Source organism: Pavona decussata, unplaced genomic scaffold (genome assembly GCF_977016875.1).
Source record: "Pavona decussata unplaced genomic scaffold, jaPavDecu1.1 SCAFFOLD_134, whole genome shotgun sequence".
Lineage (NCBI taxonomy): Eukaryota > Metazoa > Cnidaria > Anthozoa > Scleractinia > Agariciidae > Pavona > Pavona decussata.
Genome location: NW_028145547.1, coordinates 4720637 through 4740157, shown reverse-complemented (window position 1 = coordinate 4740157; position 19521 = coordinate 4720637). Strand labels below are relative to the sequence as shown.

Genomic DNA, 19521 nt, shown 5'->3' with positions numbered 1-19521 from the left:
AAACAGGGAGCGTTTAATACCGTTAAGCTTGAACATGATACATGCAGCAATGAAAACAAAACAAATTTCAATCCATAGTACTTTATTAAAACCAAATCTGAAATGACACAACTTATACAAATCCGCTTACCGTAAATTTGCAGGAAAACAGAGGTCGGGCCGCGGCATTTTAAATACTGTTTTATTGGTCTTAAAAGTCCCGTAAATTATAAACTTTGCATTGCAGATTGTCTGAATTGTCACTACACTCATTCCTTTGATCGGTGACGCAGCAGAATTGCAGGACTCATCTTGGTTTTCAAAAAACAGGCGGTTTAGAAAGCGACAGTAATTTCTTCATTCCATTTTCATTCCGCTGAGTGTGCAGTGCACGCTGTTAAGTTCGTGTATAGTTACAACGTTTAGCCGAGGCTTTAGACCGTATTTGATGTCCAGATGTCTTCTCATTTGAATATTGAAGTTGTTGTCTCGAAATTCTTGTAAATTCTCCACTCTCCCCTGCTTGAAAAATATTAACGGCTTGTTTTAAGTCTGAACAAGGTGAGAGTTTGCGATGGATCAAAGCTCCAGACTGCAGCCCAGACTCCGTGTCTGCAGAGTTTGGATCAAAATCAACCAATCAGAAGAGAAGTCCTGTTCCCTATGAGGTCTGCATTTTTTTAATGAACCAATCAGGAAGGCCGTTCCAAAATTTGGATCCTTTTGTGTTGGAATTTTCTATTTCTTCCAAGTTAGCCTTTTTTTAATTAATTTTTTTTTTACCGAGAACTAAAATGGTGATTAAATCGCCGATATCTGGCATGTCAGATATCGGCGATTAAATTCGCCAAATGTGCCCGTTCCCGCGATTTTTTTACGCTCATCGCTGCGAATTGCCAGTAAATTCAATCAGTCAGGTTGGGCGGGTTTATCACATGTACAACGCCGCGATCGGCGAAAAAAAATCGCCAGGTGTGTCCGCATCAATCGGTGGCGAAAATCACTGGCGATTTTCGCTAACGATCAAATTCGCTGCGATCGTCGTATAAAATGCCAGGTGTGTCGCCAGCTTAAGGCGTATTGCATCTTACGTAGGATGGCAGTATCTTATAGCCTGCTTAGGCGTCTTAAAATTTCCACAAGACCAAAAAACGTCTTAAAATAAGGACCCCATCGACTCAGATTAATATAATTAAGACTGGTCTTTCTTAAAGTAAGATGCCTTAATGTTGATTAAGATAAGCGCTTCTCAAATGAAGACGATTTAAAGACAATATTTAAGACGATCTTTTATCTTATATACTAACTGAGACTCCGATAGTCTTCATTTGCGATCTCCTGTGTTAAAATAAGATGATCACCGTCTCAATTTAATGTGGTGGTGGTCTTGCATAAGACGGGAAACGTAAGGTAAAATCTTAGTTTAAGATTTTAGTTTTTACGGAGTAAGATAAGCGCCGTTTAAGACAATCTTTTATCTTATATACTAACTGAGACTCCGGTAGTCTTCATTTGAGATCTCCTGTGTTAAAATAAGATGATCACCGTCTCAATTTAATGTGGTGGTGGTCTTGCATAAGACGGGAAACGTAAGGTAAAATCTTAGTTTAAGATTTTAGTTTTTACGGAGCGAAGAAAACGGCGAAGGAAAAGGCGTGCCGAGTGAAGGGCACTTCCTTCCGCCAGTCCTCGCTCGGCCAGCTCCCTTCTCGGCACAGTTTCCCCCGGCTTGCTTCGCTTGAGGTGTTTTCTTTGGTCATATCCGCTACCGTAGACTGTTCACAGGCTATGCTAACTTATGCTGTGCCGTGGGTCCCGTACGAATACAATGGTTTTGACTGATTCCCTTAAAGGGGATACTGTTCAGCAATGTCATCGAGCAGCCATCGAAAGCATTTTTCGTCTTTAATAATCTCGGCGTTCTATCCCTTTAGAACAAGACAATTCATACTTTCTAGCTGCCTTAGCACATTCCTTCACTTCAAATCAACTGTCCACCCAGCCCTAGCTTCGCGAGGTTTTGCGAGTCACGTATTTCTAGTATTATCAGGTATTATATAATAATTTCACAGACTTGTTTCCGTACCACGTCATTTGTATTCGCTAATTTTGTTGTATTATATGAGATCGCAGAGATCTAGATTCTGCCAGGTGAACCCTCCCAACCAGTGTGCTTTGCGGGCGTTCAGTCGTGTGGCGGCCATTTTTGCTATTATCAAAATTGCAGTTCTCAGAGTCCTGGCTTTTTCTGAGGATTTTCTGCGCTATCTGAACGATTTACGGTCCGGTGTGTTAAGACATCATTACATCATAGAATTTCTATATATATCCGTGTTTTTGTTCTATTGAATTAAGTTTGTGCCAAAAAAAACCCCCCGATTTTGTTGTGGTGACGGGCCAAATGTCTCTGCCAAAACGTGGTAGGCCACCAAGGAATGAAAAAAACAAGACGATTCTGTTGCGAGAGAGCACTTTCAATCTCTGGAACCAGAAGAAGATTGATCTTGGTTTTCAAGGAAACACCAATAGCGAATTTGCGGAGTTTCTTTTGCATAGTTTGGAACAATGTAAGCAATTTGAACAAGAAAGCGTGGATGATGGAGCAGAGGACAAGAAGCACAGAACTGCAGCGAACAGTAAGTGGTTTGTTTTGCGTTGAAAGTAGAGTTAGCATTGCTTTTCCTTTGTTTCATTTATTTACAATTGTTGGTGATTATATTATTTCGAGTCTTGGGTATATCAGCTCATTTCAATACCACGTTTCAGACACGGTCAGTGTAAAATGCAGACTGCAGACTGCAGACTGCAGACTGCAGACTGGGGGTAAAATGCAGACTCGGGGTAAAATGCAGACCGAACACTGCAGACCAGGGGTAAAATGCAGACTAAATTATAAAGACTATCTTTTTAAAGTTAAACACTCGACGACTCATGTACTCATGTTCAATTCAATCATGGCTTTGTACAATGAACTCCTGAATCCAATTTTACCATTTTTCTTGCCTTCCTTATTGCCATAAAACTGTCATAAATATCCTTTCGATTGGCCCCCACATTCGTTCGCCATGATGTTTTTTTACTTCACAAACCGCAATCACCAGCTCCCGGGCGCAACTTCCGGGCCCACAGTAATTTGGCCCGCAGTAAATATTTTGTGTAACGCAATTGTAACGCAATATAAACTCAGTGGGTCTACGATCGAATTGAACTCGAATTAAACTCGAATTGAACTCTTCTGGACCCTGTCTTTTCTCAGAGGCTTCTTTTATTTGTTCCACCGATGTGGCCGGCTCTTCCTTGTCCAGTGAATCTGTGGAATCTGCAGGTAAATTGGCTTAAAATGTTTAAAATGAATGATTACTTTTCGGAATACAACTTGCCCAACAGAACAAAATTTAATTTAATTTAGTCTGCATTTACCCCTGGTCTGCAGTGTTCAGTCTGCATTTTACCCCCAGTCTGCGATCTGCAGTCTGTAGTCTGCAGTCTGCATTTTACACTGACCGGTTTCAGACAGGAGATCACTTATCCAATCAACACCAGCAAAAGCTGAAATGGCAGCAGTGACTAGCCTTTCCTTGTCTCCTGTTGTAGCAAGCAACGTAGCAAATGAAAGACACCCTTTGCCTTATAGTCAATAGTACATAGTTACATTGTAGTGATCTAGTCTTATTATTGTAATTTCTCTAGCATTTATATTTCACTAAATTTGATGTTCATTTCATGCTGAAGATGGCAGAGGCAACTGCTAAAACATGTCTGTAAAACTCAGGAGTGTCATGTTTTTCTTAAAATTAATTTCATCACTGCTTTTGTCCAGACCATATCCAGACCACAACACTAATCAATTTTCTCTGTTTGAAAAATCAGGAGTTTGAAGCAGTTCTCAATGTTAACACAAATACAGTTGACTCCCGATAACTCGAACACTTGCTAACTCGAACCTCACCCTAACTGGAACCAACTTTCCTTTCCTTTCAAGTCTTTTTTCATATAATTTTACCCTCGATAACTCAAACTCCCGATAACTCAAACCTTTGTCAATTTCCCTTGAAGGTTTGAGTTATCGGGAGTAGACTGTATAAACCCTTCCTTGGTTGCTAAGCTTTTGCACTAGCGATGTACAACTAATCTTGAAGGTCTGAAACCATTTGTTGTTTTTTGGGTCAGGTAAGAAATCAGGTTTCAAAAATCACATCTTTTTGTCTGAAAGAGGGTAAGGGTTCCAAGAAATGTGCTGCAGATGCCATCAAAATTTTAAGGAGTACCTCCCTGGGCCTCAAAGTTGATAAGAACACCTGCATAAACATCTCTCTCAAGTCTCACAAAATTAGTTGTTCCAGTCCCACACCAGTGTCTTCATTTGTAACTAGCTTTGAAAGAAGATTCACTGTACCATGTACTTTTGTATACATTGGTATCCTCAGTTTCAAAAGGCATCCTCTTTGTTTATTTGTTCCTGGTTTGTTTTTTGTAGCTTGGCGTCCCCTTATTGATGATAGCAATGATGCATCTATGCCGACACATGAGGAGGATGTAATGAAAACTTCAGGTAAGTTGGGACACCGGTGATTTAAGTGCTGTTGTTTTGAGCGTGACGAACGGCTCAACCTCAAAACGTCAGCACACAAGTCCCTTAACAGTGGCCAATTTATTTTCAGTTATCAGTAGACCCTTCTCCAAAATGGTGGCAACAGATTTGAATGAGTTAAAATTGAACTGAATGAAAACCTGATACCAGCACTGGAAAGAGCACCTTTACTTTATATTAGTAACCTTGCAAAGTTTCAGCATATTAGGTGTTATATGAGCCTAGGAAATGTAAGATGAAATTTGACAAATTTACAGATGTTTGTATGACTGGGGGTATATGTCATACCCCCAGTCATACAAACGTCTGTAAATATTTCATTTTTCAACTTACATTTTCTCAGCTGATATTACACCTGATATGCTGAAACTTTGCAGAGTTACTAAAGTAAAAGTGCTCTTTCTAGTGCCGGTATACAATTTTAATTTTAATTTATTTGAATTTTCAGCCGCCATTATGGAGAAGGGTCTATTCCAATGATAAAACCAGACATTTGTTTCTACTCCCCACTGACATAGCACCACAGTTTCCCTAGAGAGAAACTAAACTTATCTGTTTGACCTCAAAGTATTTTAATATTTTGTTACTAAAATTTATTGGCTTTAGTTCCCTAACTTTGGTTCTGTATAAAAGTGATCCTGTGTTTGCTGAAAATCAGTTGTTTGTATGGTTTGAAGACTATCAATTAAGAATAGTAGACACAACAAAATTGATTTGATTGGAAAGTGATAAAAATTGTATTTGCCATTGTTGGTTTCCATGATTGCACCCTAAAATACTCTAACATTTAGTGGATATAAGCAGCTTCAACTTTTGGGTTTCATTGAAGGACACTCAAGTGAACACAGCTCTAAGAAAGCAATTTTAAACAATACTATAATCTTCTAAATCCTAAATACTGTCCATCTAAAGCTGGATATGCTTCCTTTACAATCCTAACTGTACAGGCTGGACAAGCTTTTCTGTCTCCCTGACCCGCTTTACCAAAATGCCATAAAATATACTGACGGTATGCAGCTTTTCGAAAGCTATTAGATGTGAAATGGGGTTTCTGTACCCTTATGTCGCATCTTGCACCTATAATTTGCAACTGTTAACACTTTGCTGTCTATACATATATTCTGAAACAGTTCATAAGAGGTCACACATGCATTTTCCACAACATTTGTTTTTTTCTGGTGTTGGCATAGGTCTGCATACCCCACAGAGACACCACTCTAGTAGTTCACTGTCAGGTGGACCTTCAGGGTTGGAGTGACCTGTATCTCCCACAATCAAATTCTTTGCATAATCCTAACTGCCTTGTCCATTGCTAAGCAACTCAATAAGCAAACAATTCTTTTCTTCTGGGGTGACTGTTCTGATGAAGGCCTTTAAAAATAATCAAAATAAATTAATGTTGATCTTTTGCGAGTGAAGGGGTGATTGTGGGTCTAAACTATTGAAGGGAATCAGCTACGAGTATTTTGTGCTTGGGATTTTGCAAGCAAAGGAAGAAACTTGCAATTGAAAAACCCATTTTTGATCACGCCCCCCTGCTTCAAGATTCAACATAGCATACTGAGCAGACTGAGTTTCAATGTGAAGATTCGTTTACCAGCTGAAGACCCCAGCCCCAGCCCAAGGTTCCTTTTTTAGCACTTGCGGGTCCATGTTTAAAGTGTATTCAGATACTGGCTAATGTACTGGCTAATGCAAGCCTAATTGCCTCTGTGTCCTGAAAAGAATTTCACATTTTATAACTTTTCTCCTAGGTGTTCCTTGATGTTTTGCTATAGTGACATACTCAACATTTGCTTGATTGTCTGATGAGCTTGGGCCACAAATTCCCTCATGCAACAAACTCTCAGAGTAACCATATTGTGGTCACATGGTCCCTCGCATATTGAGTGACAATTCTGATGTGACAAGGCATTTTTGTACAGCACAGAATTTTCAACCGGTTGCCGGCCGCAGTAACCCATGTTTTCCTCTTCAGTAAAGGATTTCTAAGGTATGATATACCATATAATTAGTTAGGGTAACAACTTTGTAATTAGTTTGGCAAAGTTGAAGTTGATAAAAGTATTTCAAGTGGAAGGTCAAAACGACCTTAATTTAGGCCTTTTTCACACAAGAGATGAATTAACCATCTGACAAAGCCGTATACCAGGACGCTGTTTTCAGTTGAATTTCGCATTATTTTGGCATGCTGTAATTCCGCTGGAAAGGGATAATTTTTAAAATTTGCCCCAAATACTGAAGTTACTGAATTATTTCGATTTTTATGTTACTCCTTCGTCATTTCAAGACAAGCGGTTCATACAAGTGATACTTTCATGTTGTTTTTACTCACTCACAGGGCACCGGAATGAAAACAAATTAATTGAAAGTGTCTTTTTACAAATGGTTTCAGTAGTCCTTTATTATGATAAAGTTTGGCAATTTTCGACTTTTTTATTTTGCATGGCTGTAAGTGAAAGTTCCTGAGAACATGTCGATCAAAATCGATCATCAAAAATGTAGTCGTTATGTCGATAGTACTCGATATTTGTTGATAATTGTCAATCGACAACTTTAATTTGTCAATAAAGGTAACTAATCACACGATTTTCAACAGATTATTGTTTTTTCTTGAAAAAAATGAAGACAGTTCTCAATCAGCTACGAAATTATCCAAGCCAAGTGTACTGCTTAACATTAAACTTCAGTAGCTTTTATTCTTGTAATTTATTTAATTTAGTTTTATGAGGAGCACTGAGATAGAAATGCTTAATACTCGTTAATAGAGTTTGCATGCAGCTCCGCCACATTCTCGAAACCTGCATGAAGCCTGTTTCCTGAAAGTTTTGATAACCGATCGCGCCCGAAAACAAAAACAAAACAAAAAACACTCACATATATATAAATATATATGGATGATTTTGAAAGTTCTTCCTGAGCCAACGATAGATGTCATAAAAGGATCACAATGGATTCAAAGTCCGGATTCCGTGGATATGATAAAAGAAACCGAAAATGGACAAAAAGATAAAAATTTAGTTAAAACTATTCGGTCTCACAACTTTTATCAGTTACACCTAGAGTTAACAAATGAGACTTAAAGACTGAGGTTTTACAACAATCACTTAACACTTGACTCTGACAATGAATTGAAAGCAAATTTACAATAACAATGCAGCAATAATAAAAGTTATTATGAATTTAGACCAGAAGAAAACAATATTTAAGTGCTTATAAAGTTGCTTAAAATAATGAACTCTGGTAAACAACAACAATACAATAATGGAAGTGGTTACGAAATTAGACCAAAAGAAAACAATAAGTGCTGCAAACATACTAATGAACAACAACAATACAATAATAGAAGTGATTACGAAATTAGACCAAAAGAAAACAATTAGTGTTACAAAGATACTAATGAACAACAACAATACAATAATAGAAGTGATTACGGAATTAGACCAAAAGAAAACAGTTAGTGCTACAAAGATACTAATGAGGTACATGTACGGTAAAAGAATCAAAGGAAGTACAAAAACTAAGACTGGAAAACAGTCTAACAAAAGTGGTACAGTAAATGTTGTGCAACTGACACAACGTAATAAATTCTCTATTGATGGCCCTTGAACGACAAGGCAATTACAAACAACTAAAATTACAAAGAATGGGAAACAAACAAAAAAAAAATGATAACAAAAATAATACAGCCTGTACTAGAAGTCCACTTCAAGAAATTTGCAACCTGGAGATAAAATCCATGCACTAAATTTAGGTGTAATGGATATGATTTTTAAAATGTCTTTAAGTTAGCTCAAAAGGCGAGGGGGGAAATAACTGGGCACTCCAGTATGCGTTTTTCATGACAAGTAATTTTTCTGTGTCTTGAATTGTGTTTGTTTGAATTTGGTCTATGCATTGAGAAGTGAAGTCTGATACAGTGTGTGGTGATCTGTCAAGGTGTATGGCAACCTGGCAGGTTTTGTTGTTTGTTTTCATAGCCGATATTTTATTCCTAAACCTAATTTTAAACTCAGTAGTGGTCGATCCAACATACAGTACCGCTCGAAACTATGAGACCATTTGCCCCGAATTTGCCTCGGTCGATTCGCGGTTTTGATCTACAGTTTCACCTAGGCAAAACCTCGTCCGACCGCAATAAAAACCTCGGTTTCACCTAGGTTTTTTTCGGTTGACTTAAGCTGCGGTGAAAGGCAGGACGCGGTTGGGTTTGAATAGGCTATTGTTCGCTTTGTTTTCATGTTCTTCGAGGACAATGAGCGAACTGTCGGGTTTTAGGTGTGATAAATTTCACGGAAGCGCACTCGCTCTCAAGGGAAATAATCAAAGCGCTCTGTGAGCGAACTCGTGAATCGAACTGGTAAATGTAATAATATTTCGGATTACATGTATGCCAAAAATTATTTGCTTAACGTGCAAAACAATTCATTAAACTTCACTCGCACAATTCCTTTCGATACGCGAAGCAACGCAAAGGTCAGTGAAAGCTCGAATGCTAGTCGACGAAAGAAGAGAGCGCTTCCAGGTCTTTTTGAAGGAATTACAATGGAACTACAGGTAGTTGGGCATAAGTGAAAAGGCACTACTACTCCCGTTGTGGCTGAATAACAAACTGCAAAGCGTCCAGGTTTCCTACCAAGAATGGCCGTAAATTAACTTACTATAATTTTTTTCCGTGTTGTGTTGTTGCGGAATGAAACTTGATACACGTGAAGGAATTTGGTTGCCTAGCACGTGACTGAAATTTTCCCGGTGTTTTCATCATGGCACAGTCCTTTCTACGTCTAAACGACGGCTTCTCTCAAGAGGGTCGTACAGGGGGGGGTCTCTTGCACGGTTCACGAACAGAAAAAAATAGCAAATCACGGATCACAGAAATGAAAATTTCGTTTTCAAGCTCTTCACGGGTCACGCAAAACTTTCAGGTCACGGATTACGAAGAATAATTTATTACATTCACGTCTCACGGGAAACAAAATCAGCTAATCACGCATCACGAAAATACCCCTGTACGACCCTCTCTCAATGTTTTAAAACATCGGAAGGAGCTTTTCACTTTTGCTAAAGTTATTGTTTTCGTTTTATCCAAAGTAAATATTAATAGAAATACGTTAAGCGTTGCGGTAATTTTCCCCGTTTGTGTTTGCTCCAAGTGAATCGATCCTATCGCTCACACTCGATACCGAATCAAATCTATTACGAAGTTTTAGTTTTTCGAATCCGGATTACATTGGCAATACATTTGGAGGGATTTTCAGTTTGTTTTTCGCCGCGTCCGTACTGAAATCCGATTGCATATTTTGAATTCAGCGTCGCTATTTTGATTGAACTTTGTTGCGCACTTTACATCAGTAGGAAGGGTTATCAGGAGATTTATCAAACAAATAGAATATCTTTCTTGACTGTGTGGCGGAAACAGCAAGAATTAAACTGAAACTATGTCTTTTGCTCTGTGATTATTGCCTGTAGCGTGACAAAAACTGAACATGTCCCAAATGCAGAAAAAGAAACTTTCGTCAGTGACTGCCAAACGAATTGTTATCGGTCGTTCGGTTTCCGATTCAGTGAGTATTTACAAATTCTTTTGTTTGAGGGCTTCTTTAGGATAAAAGGTGAGATAATGTTTGACAATACCCTGACAATAGTAATTAGTCATTATTGTATTTTTACCGAGGCATTGCTGCGTCTAATTCCCCGCGGCTTTCGGTTGCTTTCGTCTTTGCCGCGGTTGCAGTTTTCATCCCACCGCGGTGAATTCGCGGCAATCACGTTCGGCAAAGACGAGGTTTTACCGCGTGCAAATGGTCCCATAGTTTCAAGCGGTACTGTACTAAATATTTTTGTTGTTGTTGTTTTTTTTAAAAAAATGAACCAAATAAATTATATCAGTGGAACTGCGCGAACGTCTTTGTCCAACAAAATATTGTCTTGCCAGTTTGGGCACTAAAAACTGTTTTAGAACTAACAACTGACGAAATTCTTACAAAGATCACATCTGATCTTGTCTCATTTGAAACAGCTCAGTGCTGGTGCATCTGTTGTTATCAATGGCAGTTTCCGTGCTAACAGGGTGCTTAAATTTCTTTAAGGTTCTTCGGTCTGTGATAAGATGAGATGATGAATTTGAAGGGAAAAGCGCTTTACATTTGGGGGATGACTCCAAAAGATGGCAATGTTTTCTAATCAGCCAATTAATGGCCGGTAAATTCGGATTATATGTCAGAATGAAGGGAAATATTTTCTTGGCATCCTTGTCTTTAAGCTCTACGAATTTGTTCCACTCTAGAAAATTAGTGGGAAACCAATTCTGCTGGATATATCTGGTCAACCAGATAACCCGTACACTCCTTAAACCTTATGTTAAAAAAACCCCTCAGAACAATTTATACACAGTCATAGAGGCAACCCCCAAATGGAATTGCCCTGGAGACATGCCAAACCCTGTTGATGCATTAAAAATCTATTTCCATGATTATCATCGACCGCTTCATTTTTTTTTAGTTTGACAATGACAAGTCGAGTCAAATCTTGGCTGAAATTCCAAACAGTGAGCATTGGACTTTGGTGATTCTTCAGTTCCTTTACAAAAGCGTATTGTACGGCGGTTCTAGCTTTTAGAACATGGTGGTTTGTACATGGCAGTTCTTACTTTTGGGTCTGAGTTTGTGTGCTTCAACGTACTGATTAACTTGGCTTTTTCTGTCCTCTGTTGCAATTGTTGGCTTATTGTCTGGTTGTGAAGTTGTGCAACTCAGTCAAGTCTCTTTGTTCAAAGTACACTTATATTATATCAAACATCTAAGAAAAGAATCAACTTAATTTACTCCTGATAATATAATAAATTTAAATATACAATAAAAAGGTAAAATATACCTACAAAAACAAACAAACAAAAAAAATAATTGTAATAATAAAGTAGAACTTACATAAAATAAACAAAAGTGACAAAGTACAGATACATGTACAGTTACAGTCAAATATAATCATTTAGTTGGAATGTGCATTTAATTGTTGAAACGGCGTTGTTGAAATATCATGATGAATAAAAGTATAGCATTACTTGTACACTTATTTCTTCTGGGATCTTTTGGTGACAGCTATTTTGCTTTCTGGTTTGTTATTTGATTTGGCTTGGCTTTTTCCTGAACAATGCCACCACACTGTGCATGTTTTGGCAGTTGTCGTGCATTGCTGTGTTATAATGGCTGCCATTTCTCAAACCTTTCCAAAATTTACAAGGCTACCCAACAGCATTTACATCCCTTCAAGTTACTGTCACATTACAACTACAAAATGTCACTCCACAGGAGTATGGAAGTGTTCATTTAATTGTTTTAAATTTGGGTGTGCTTGAAAGTTTACTTTTATTCTTATAATGCCTGGTTTCACTACTGTTTGAATTAAGGAATTTCCATCACACCAATTATTTTCCAACTGATTTTGTTTTACTTTTTCTCCTATGTGTATTACTGGAACAATCAAAATGTCTTGATTAACTGGGAAATGAGGTGAAAGACATGTTCAAGGCAAATTGTGGAGTACAGTCACACACTAAATTATTATTATTTTTTTCATTCTGAAAGTGTTCTTGCTGTATGTTTGAACCAGTTTACGAGACGTTATCGCTCACATGTCAAAATTCTCCCTTTTGCAATGTTTTTGCAGTCAAAGGTTTTTCTTTCTGCCATTATGATCATGTGCCTCTTTCTTTTTTATCGCTGAATCTTGTTGAGTGTTGCGCTGAGGAACAAAATGCTGTCAGGTTTAAAATATTCGAGGAAGAAAATCAGCACAGTTGCCCAGGAGAGTCAGTGCAGAAAACAGCCTATAGACAAATGTTTATTGATTACCTTCATACACAAAATCCCTATAAGCTCAAGTTTTTCAATGAATGTGGATTGAAACTTCCATTGCATGGAAGGCGATTGTATGGCAGTGCTCCTGTTGGTGAAAGGTGCGTTGAGTTTATATGCTATCACAATTCACCTAACATTACTGTAAATCTGTTAGCTGGACTTAATGGTGTAGAGTACTTGAACTTAGAACAAGGTGCATCTGATACTGTAGAGTTTCTGCAATTTTTTGGCGAAGCAGGAAATGCTGGAAACATTGAAACAGGGAGACCTGCTCTTGAAGTTGGAGACATTGTTGTAATGGACAATTGTCCAACACACCATTTTGCTGGCGGTCAAGTGCTGAAAGAATGGCTAAATGATCGTAACATTGAAGTCGTTTATACGCCAACGTATTTACCTGATTTCAACCCAGTCGAATTTGTATTTAACAAAATTAGATCTGGTATGTGTTACGAGCTTTGGGAACTCACAAACAAAAACCTCGAACTTGCTGCTATCAAAGCAGCTGTAGATCATATTACCCCAGAAAACGTGGTAGATTTTTTCAAATATACCTCTTACATCGATGTTTAAGTATTCCTCATTTGCATTAATAATAATAATAATAATAATAATAATAATAATAATAATAATAATAATACATTTATATAGCGTCTTTTCCCAGTTGTCCAAAAACGCTTCATAGAAGGGAAATTATAATTACAAATTGCCTAACTATGTCTATGCCTAACTATGTCTATGCATATATGTCTCAGAAATGCATTCAAAACTGTTTGGATATGTAGGTGGTCACTACAAACTTTAGTTTTGATTAGTACTTTTGCGAAATTCACACGGCAAAGGGAGTATTAATGTGAATCAATTTTCATCAACAATAACAACAATCTCAGTTTATTCATCATTTCAGTTACGTAAAACTCCAAGCTAAAGAATCTTAAATCTTCAAGCACCACAGGATTGTTGCCATTTGTCTGAGCAGCGGGAGACCTCACTAGAGATAAAAGATGCCAGCTAGTGTTTGCCTTTTTATAGCGTACACAATGTGCCTGTACAAGCTACCGGTAACATGAGAATTGCGATAATTTTTGTAAGAAATCTAAACAAGTAGATCACAACGACTAGCAAGAAAGTCCGAGCTACAAACAGGAACAGTATCAGGGATTTTGTTTAGCAATTAAATTTAAAATTAAATTAAATTAATTGTCACACCGCTGCATTTTTACATGAGAAAATGTAAACAAACAAAGACATACGCTCTTTCGAATGGTTGAACAATATGTTGCAACGCCTGTATTTATATAAATCTTAACAATTCTGGTTGCAAATTAAACTAATGGAGTTTAAAACAAGTGTCAAAAATCAGTCTTAGCCGCCATACTGTGAAGTTCAACAAGGGCATTTGCAGCGGCATGTTCCTCTGCTTCCTGTTCGCTTTCAAACGATCGGGCTTCCAACCTTCGTTTAGTACAAACATGTACATGTCAACAGTGTGATTTGAATCATTTGCTTTACAGGTACTGGTAGGTAGAGGCATATTGTTAGCACAGCTAATCAATTCCTCCTCGCGATTCTATTCATCCTGCAGACATACTGCCAGTCTGAAGTCTTCCAGCTCTGACCTAAATGAATAACTACTGTTATTACAGGTTGCTGTAGAGCTACGTGTAGGAAACTTTATGGCATACGGTACTCCTCTAAGATTCGTTTTTTGGGATTGACAACTTTTCCTCTGCTTTGCAGGATAGTTTTTATTTCGAGTTCGCGTACAGCTTCTTCCAATAAATGAATAACACTGTTCCTGGGAGAAAGTTTGCCATGAAACTTTTCCTGAAGCAAGGCAACATGTTTTTTGTTCAGAAGCGCCCAGTTTTTAATTCCATTTTTAACGTAATTACTAGGATCGGAAGTAACTATTTCCTGTTCTAGTCTCCTAGCAAACAACTCTTCAACCAATTTGTAAGCTTGAAATTTGTTTTTGTATTCACTTTTAAGATTACCCAGTTGTGTCTCGCATTTTGTCACCTTCAGTGTTAAATTTTGTTGCATGGACTTTTCTCCAGGATGTTTCTCCAGGATACCACACAGCATGGCTGAAGTGCATTCTTCCCCATCAGAATTGCCTCTGGTATGCCCTGCCCTTAAATGGCATTTGCCACAAACTGAAAGTGAACCTGCGTTGTGAAGCACCGCTTTCAATATATCCCACTCTAAGTTTTCTTTCTGCATTTTTGCATTCTCTGATTTCCTTTGTGCCTGCATTAATACTTTCAAGCTTTTGCGCTAGCATTCGATCTACAGGACTGCTTGTGTCCAGCTTGACATTACGTTGAACAGCAATACTGTCTTCCAAGCCTAAGCCTTTGTTTTGTGTTATAGTTTCAAATGAGAAGGCACGAATGGTGCTGCATGCCGGATGACTGTGCTTGAAGCCAACTGCTTGAGAGGGTTGCTTGAACAGGGGATCCCAGAACTCCTGCTCGTAGTTTGATCCTTTTAAACTCCCTTTCCGGAACTATTTGTGTACATTTCCAAATTTCAGCAAATCCGTGTGCATCATCGAAGTTCAAATTAATCCAATTTTCTTTGTCATCTAAATAGCTAATACGCGTAGTGCGCTCGTTGAGGAAGTCAAGATCTTTATCCTTAATTAGCATAACTGCCATTAACAAAGCTAATCCGGCAATGGCGCAGCCAGCGGACGCACAATAGATTAATATGTACAGTACATATAAAGAACTACGGACATTATTGATTAATAAAGTAATTCAAAAGCTTGGAAGTGTGTTGGGTACTCCACTGATAAATTCCAAGTAAGAGCCAGACTTGATGACGTCAGGTGGTAACGCATTCCATGATGGGATGGTTCTTACATAAAGTGAGTATTAATTTTGTAAGCATTGACTGAAGAGGAGGGTAGACTTATCTTAAAGTCATGACTCGCCCTTGTACGGCTGTACGCGGGCACAGAGATAAGCTCATGGGGAGGGAGATGTTAACGTGACCTCTATGTATAGACTAGTACACCGTGGCATTATACTGTATCTTGAACGAAATCTCGAATGAATACTGACCGGAGTTCACAGACGAAGCATAAACAAAAAACTTATCCACTTCTGTTTATTGCCTTGTAATCGGTGTATTCAACTTTGACCTGATACTCCATTTTCAACCGACTACTGTAGCAGTGAACGCGAGAAGGAACGATGACCAGCAAGGGAAGGACATCTTGTGTGCTTTGTTCTTAGTGGCGTCAAGGACCGACACATTACTATTGGAAACTGACCCAGTTGCCTATGGTAACAACTTAGTTTTCACGTCAAAACTTTGTCCCCAAACGTCCCTCGTGCCTTACTCAACTGAAAATCGTAGTACATGGCCTCACACTGCCCAAAGCAACATTGAACTTCGATCCACGTAGACACACTTATTCATGTTTGTATCTTCACCTGTTCACTGCTTTTAAAAAAGTTTAAAGGTGACCCTTTTATGAGCTTATGAGTGTTGTAAGATTCCTAATAGGGCTGTTGATGTTTTTTTTTTCTATACCTGATTTGTAAATACCACGCTGCACTCCAGCAGGGCACGATGAATAGCAACTGGACTGGTTGGAGCACCATTTGGCGTGGTCAATGCGATCCAATAGCTAACGCCCGGGCACATCTTTTCGCTTATGATGGAAGCGTGATTTTTCAACCACTCCTGACTTGATGAACCTGCAAGTTGACTCACATCAGCATACTGTTAAACATCGTTACTCTCCTCCTGTTTTTTGTTTGTTTTTGTTTGCCTCTTTGTTTCTTTTGGCGTTGAGTAGTAATGGTGCTTAAAAAGAAAGCTACATTCTTCATGCCTGAAAAATGGAAAAAAACAGAATTTGTTGATAAGTGAGATCTGGTGGATTTCATCCACCCAACAAGTGCTGAAAACCATGGAAATTGAAAAAAAAAGTGAAGAAACGTTTCAGTGCGCTGTCACAGGCATCTCTTGTTCGACACACGTTATTCCACGCTTTCTCGAAGCCTTCCTCCTGACCCTTGCAGACACACCTGGCAGATAAAATGCTGCACTTTGCCAAAAATACAGGGCTTAAATAATATAACCCAATGCTGCACTGTTAATCGTTCTGCTGTTAAGCTGCCTTGCAGGAAAATGAGATCTTTGCATTGTCAAATCAGACTGATTTAAGTGCTGAAACTTGTCCTGCTTTTATAGCGAAGAGACTTGTCAACTCCACAGGAATAATTACTGCATTCGAAAATTTACCCATCAAGGTATGAGCTTTTACATTCTCTATTGCTCTGACTGATGGACAGATAATCACCCACACCTCGCAATTAACAGCTAAAAGGCTGAAGCTAACAATGCTATTCAATCGGTTCCCAAATATTTCAGAGGAAAGTTTCCAAGGTGACTTTTCTCTCCAAAGACATTTCATCAATTTTACATGCAGATGACTTGCACGGAACAGGGATTTAATATCTGATCAGGCAATCGACAGCTGCCTTGTGCCGAGCAATAAACCAACAGCGTGATGTTTCTAATAGTGTGTTCACAATCTCATTACTGGAATGAATTCTCATAAAACACAAACACTCTGATGAGCTGATGTTATAATGAAACACAAAGCATAAAACTATTAGCAAAATTTGTCATGAAAAAGCAGCGAGGCTTGTTCCATGTGGTTTCCCATAGTCCAAAAAGAATGTCACAACTGGGTTGTATTCTCATTCTATAACACAAACATTCTGATGAGCTGAGTGATATTATAATGAAACTTGAAGCATAAAACGATTAGGGAAATTTGTCGTGAAAAAGCAGCCAGACTTGTCGCATGCATTTTACTTATCAATATTGATATGGCTTCCCATAGTTTTTTGAGAACACAAATTCGTGAAATCTGCAAAATCCGTTGTTTCTATTAATACTGCAAAAGTGTTCAATATTACGGGAAAAACTTCCTTCAGTGCAGTGGCTTTTGCATGTTCCGAGTGCAACGTCTCTATGCGATCTGCAGCACTGTCTTCTGTAGCGTCTGAGTCGCCTGAAGGCTTGCTTGGCTGCACTGAGGCTGAGGCTCGATGTCCTCATCAATTAAAGAAACCGTTAAGATATTTTTCAGTTCGTCTTTTGGTAGATCGTGTTCATGGACAACAGGCTCAAGCGGGGTACTGCCCTCATTATTGCCCACGATCTTCTGTACCCATCCAACGCAATCAATGGCATGTTGCTTCAGCCACTCGTTTGCCTGTGGATTCACGTGAGGTAGCGGGCATTTAAAGCAGTACTTATGTAACCTTTTATCCATTGCTTCATTGTGAGCCACTCCAAAATCGAGCCCTGTCTGACAAGTGATGTACATTGATGCGCTGCAATGAAACCCTTTGGCCTTCTTCCACTTGACATCAGGAGACGTGAAGCCCCCTTAATTGGCACAATATTTTCCAGTCATGTACCTCCAGAAGGCCAGAAAATGCCTCATCAAGGAAGATTATCTCCGTGGAGCTGTCAATCATGGCTTTATTGAAGTTTTTCTGCTTGGTGACCTGCAAAAATGCGGTTGAGGGAGGCTATCTGGAGGACTGGTGCAGATAGACTGGTCTTTCCGCTATCTGCTGACCTGATCGCACATGGTATGGGCTGTTTGTGTTGCTTTGGGCAGAACATATTAAGAGTAGAGCAGTGAACTAAGATTAAGCCTTACCTCCAGTTCTGTTATTCTTTCTGCCATTCTTTGATTATTAAGAGATGCTACACCAACATGAAAAGAAATACGTCAAGAAAGTATGTGCTTAATACCTCCCCACCCCTTCATGCAAAATGGCACCACTGGGCTAAAGAAAAAGGGAAAAAATCATACTGAGACGAATTGCCACAGTAATAATCTGTCCCTAATGCACCTCCCATGCAGGGGTGTCATTAAATTTTCAAATAGAAGGGTCCTAAAGGTGTAGTAGACGGGGATGCTTGGCACTCGATGGCGGGAGGCCTGAGCTGCTGGGGTGGTCCGGACTCTCGGAAATGCATTTTCCAGCATTCTGAGAAGGAAATTTGGAAGTGTTATGGCATTCACTATGCTGGCAAAAACTGCCAAAAATTTACAATTTTATTTTCCTAGATACTTGAACACACATTCAAGATAACACATCAGAAGTACATGACTTCAAGAAAAACGGTGTGTAAAAACTATTAAAATTAGCAAGTGAAATCACCAGAATTTACAATCACGTACCGAACTACAGACTTTTTTGTTAATAAATTATGACCTTATGTCAAACATTCATGATTTGCATACTTGGTTGACAATTTTGAACCATTGCTAAAACCACTGCTTGACTGAAAAAAAAAATTGTACGACAGTGTTCTAAAACTGAACCCCTAAAAGCATAGATGGACTCAACAAGAATCACAGTTGTGAAACACTGTAAGGTCAGACTTTAACAAGTTTTCAACAACGGGCTACTTGGATGCATTCTTTCATGGCTGGCAAAAATAAGCTGAGCCTGCCCTGCGCTGCATGTAGAACTATTCACTGACAATTATTATTAAACAGAGCACAATCAGTCATAGAAGTCTTTGTCTTCAAAGCCCTCATCATCATTGTCATCATCGTCATCAGAGCCATCATCAGGAAGATTGAAAGCTTTACAGAAAGCTTCAACTTCTTCTGTGAGTCTGACGGACATCTCCTCAGACCCTTCATCAAATGAATCTGTTTGCACTCCTGCATCCACCAGGACCAGCTCAGATTCACTGTGGGAACAAGTAGCTGAACTTGCTTGTCCTACTTTTGGGATTCTTCTCCTGCACTTTGCAGTAATCCTCGCCCTCACTGCTTCTTTGGTTAGCGATTTGACAGCATCTGTGCCAGGAGCTGGCCCATTGATAGAAACGTGCAGCAGTGCTTGCAACATGTCATTTTTCAATGTTGACCTGCACCTCGTCTTCACCCATTTCACACAGCTCGCACCCCTCTCAGGCCAGGCATTTGAAACTGGAGTTGAGAGCATTATGTCAGTCACATTACTGAGCTGGGAGAGTTGACAAATTCGCTGCAGGCTCCATTCGGTAGCAGTTACTTTACAGGGAACATCGGGA

At 38.9% G+C, this 19521-nt stretch overlaps 2 protein-coding genes across 4 annotated transcripts in view; both read left to right on the top strand.

The window, feature by feature from the left end:
• Window positions 1–2184: 2184 nt before the first annotated feature.
• LOC146467877 (uncharacterized) overlaps window positions 2185–19521 on the top strand; it is a 42849-nt gene continuing 25512 nt past the window's right edge. Inside the window, exons 1-3 of one of the 3 annotated variants that reach the window (XR_014867619.1) lie at window positions 2185–2615; window positions 4457–4531; window positions 6325–6563. Coding sequence is in view for 2 of the 3 variants with exons in the window: in XM_085125203.1 (XP_084981329.1) it covers window positions 2381–2615; window positions 4457–4551 (330 nt within the window). In the remaining variant the exon portion in view is untranslated. Of the gene's footprint in view, window positions 2616–4456; window positions 5075–6324; window positions 6669–19521 lie in introns of those variants that run through there. The other 2 variants (XM_085125204.1, XM_085125203.1) reach the window with 2 other exon arrangements.
• On the top strand, window positions 12406–12999 carry LOC146467881 (uncharacterized). Its single transcript, XM_085125655.1, has one exon. It carries the CDS (start codon window positions 12406–12408, stop codon window positions 12997–12999), a length of 594 nt encoding a protein of 197 aa, XP_084981781.1.